The 1,953-nt window shown below is 54.5% G+C and overlaps 2 protein-coding genes across 2 annotated transcripts, besides 3 other annotated features; both read right to left on the bottom strand.

Moving 5' to 3' along the window:
* Tc00.1047053507133.20 (trans-sialidase, putative) lies at positions 1-271 on the bottom strand (the record flags this gene model as incomplete). The annotated part of the gene is made up of 1 exon (XM_797486.1): positions 1-271. A coding segment is annotated over one exon (271 nt), but the record flags the coding sequence as incomplete, so codon positions are not given.
* Positions 1-1,522: a sequence feature (areas merged during assembly that could not be assigned to a particular haplotype. This can correspond to areas where the two haplotypes were merged or to regions with more than two copies in the genome that were merged during assembly.).
* Positions 1,523-1,953: a sequence feature (heterozygous, Esmeraldo-like haplotype).
* Tc00.1047053507133.10 (trans-sialidase, putative) lies at positions 1,619-1,953 on the bottom strand (the record flags this gene model as incomplete). The annotated part of the gene is made up of 1 exon (XM_797487.1): positions 1,619-1,953. A coding segment is annotated over one exon (335 nt), but the record flags the coding sequence as incomplete, so codon positions are not given.
* Positions 1,655-1,680: a microsatellite.

Raw genomic sequence — 1,953 nt, 5'->3', positions numbered from 1 at the left:
CATCAGAGCTCTGAAGCTCAATTTGACCCTCCGCAAGTGTAACCATTACTCCACCAGCGCTCACAATCGAGGGCAAGAAAAACCAATCCCTCATTTTACTTGCGAACCCATCTCTTGGCACCACCGGCGTCTTCCCCGGCAAAAAAAGCGTGACCCATTGCGGCATTTGCACATTCCCTGCAATGGTTCCCTCAGCGTGCGCAGCACCACTGGTGCCGCATAACACGACGAGGAGAAGCAGCACCGCAGAATGGAAGAGATGCCGGGACATGTTAGGCCTCTGATGCCCACTCTCTCCTTCCTTCCTTCCTCCTTTCGCTGGATCCGGCCACGCGAGTACGGTTGTGTGTGCGGGGTGCCTTCACAGCAGCAACGCTTGAGAGTATATTAATGCGTGTGTGTGGGCGGTGTGTGTGTGTACTGTTGTTGTTCCTTTGAGAGCCCTCAGAGTGCACAGTAGCGATTCGCGCTTGTTTTACTTCCTTTTTTTTGTGTGTGAAAGAAATGAAAAAAGTCATGGAGGAGAAACACAGCGAGTTGCAAGGGAAACCAGTGCGCACCGGCAGCAGCCACGCACCATGGACGAGGAGAAGAGACCCACCGCCTCCAGAACATTCTCACGGCCAACGGGATGCGGCCACATCCCCGCAGCCAACACACAACGCACCCGGAGCGAGCACCCACCCCGCCAGCCACACGTTGAAGTGGGTCCTCACCCATCCACCAGTCACGCGGCGCCCTACTCCACGCAGTCACACGCGGTGCACCACACCATCAGGAAAAGAGACTCGCGGCGCGCGCTCCCTCTCCCCTCTCTTATCTTCATGCCCACGGAAAAAAACAACAGCCGCACGCAACTGCCAGCACAGAGTGTGAGTGGGCCAGCCAACTGCACCAGAATGCATATATCATGTAAGTGACCTCGTGTGTGCCTACGGACATGTAAAAAAGAAAAGGGGGCAAAGCAAACCATACGAGGGCACACACAGCCACAGAAGAGTGCCAGACAAAAATATCAAGCAAGGGACTGGTGAAACTCAAGACTGCACGGCAGCCCAGAAAGTGGAAAAACACGGGACACTTGCTGGAAAGATAAAAACAAAAACAAATTCGTCCTCCATTATGCATTCACTCAAAAACACAAAAAAAAGCTGCACGTTGGTGCGCGTGTCTCGCCCGAAGATAACAAAATAAGATACACTCGTTACAGTCGTTTAAACCCCCGGTGCCCACAAATTATTTATATTCCACTGGGACACTCGGCGTGGTTTCGTGCCCCCCATTCCATTGTCTCTTTTATTAGCCGGCGCCGTCGGCGTGACACACAAAGCCGAGCGCGCCTCTGGTCAAACAAACAAACAAAAAACAAGAACACTGAGTAGATCCCGCCGTTGTCGGAGGACCAAAAGACGGGGGGAAAATAAAAAAACAAACAAACAAAAACCACGCGATGATGGCCTCGGGGGGAGCATGCTTCCACATGGAGGAAGGGGCCTGCGCGGCGAAGGGATCGTAAAAACAAAATAAGTAAAAAAAGCGTGCACGAGAAGTGGCAACTATTCCAGAAGGTGCGTGGGGAGACGCAAATGTCCCCACCGGAGGCAGGGGCCCCGCCGCGTTACGCCCCGTAAAGGGCCGAAAAGCCGCACAGCCCCAGCAGCAGCAGCAGCAGCAGCAGCACCCGAGACACGCCCCCACGCATGGAGCCGTCACCTTTGCCTTTTTTGGCGTCGCTTTTCCTGACCAGTTTTAGTTCATCGACACTCAGTGGGCGGTCGTACAGAAAGACGTTCGTCACCGTCACATCGCTGCCGCTGCCTCCCTCGTCGCTCCCAACGTAGAATTGTGGGATTTCAAACCCCTGCGTCTCAAGTGTTGGTATCGTCTCCGGGCCCCCCACAATCACACCATCCACGTACACGGAGCCCTTGTGCCGTCCTGCAGCATGAGCGC

This window comes from Trypanosoma cruzi, genomic scaffold (genome assembly GCF_000209065.1).
Source record: "Trypanosoma cruzi strain CL Brener 1047053512269 genomic scaffold, whole genome shotgun sequence".
Lineage (NCBI taxonomy): Eukaryota > Euglenozoa > Kinetoplastea > Trypanosomatida > Trypanosomatidae > Trypanosoma > Trypanosoma cruzi.
Note: the sequence above shows the minus strand (reverse complement) of the source record. Positions and strands in the feature narration are given on the sequence as shown.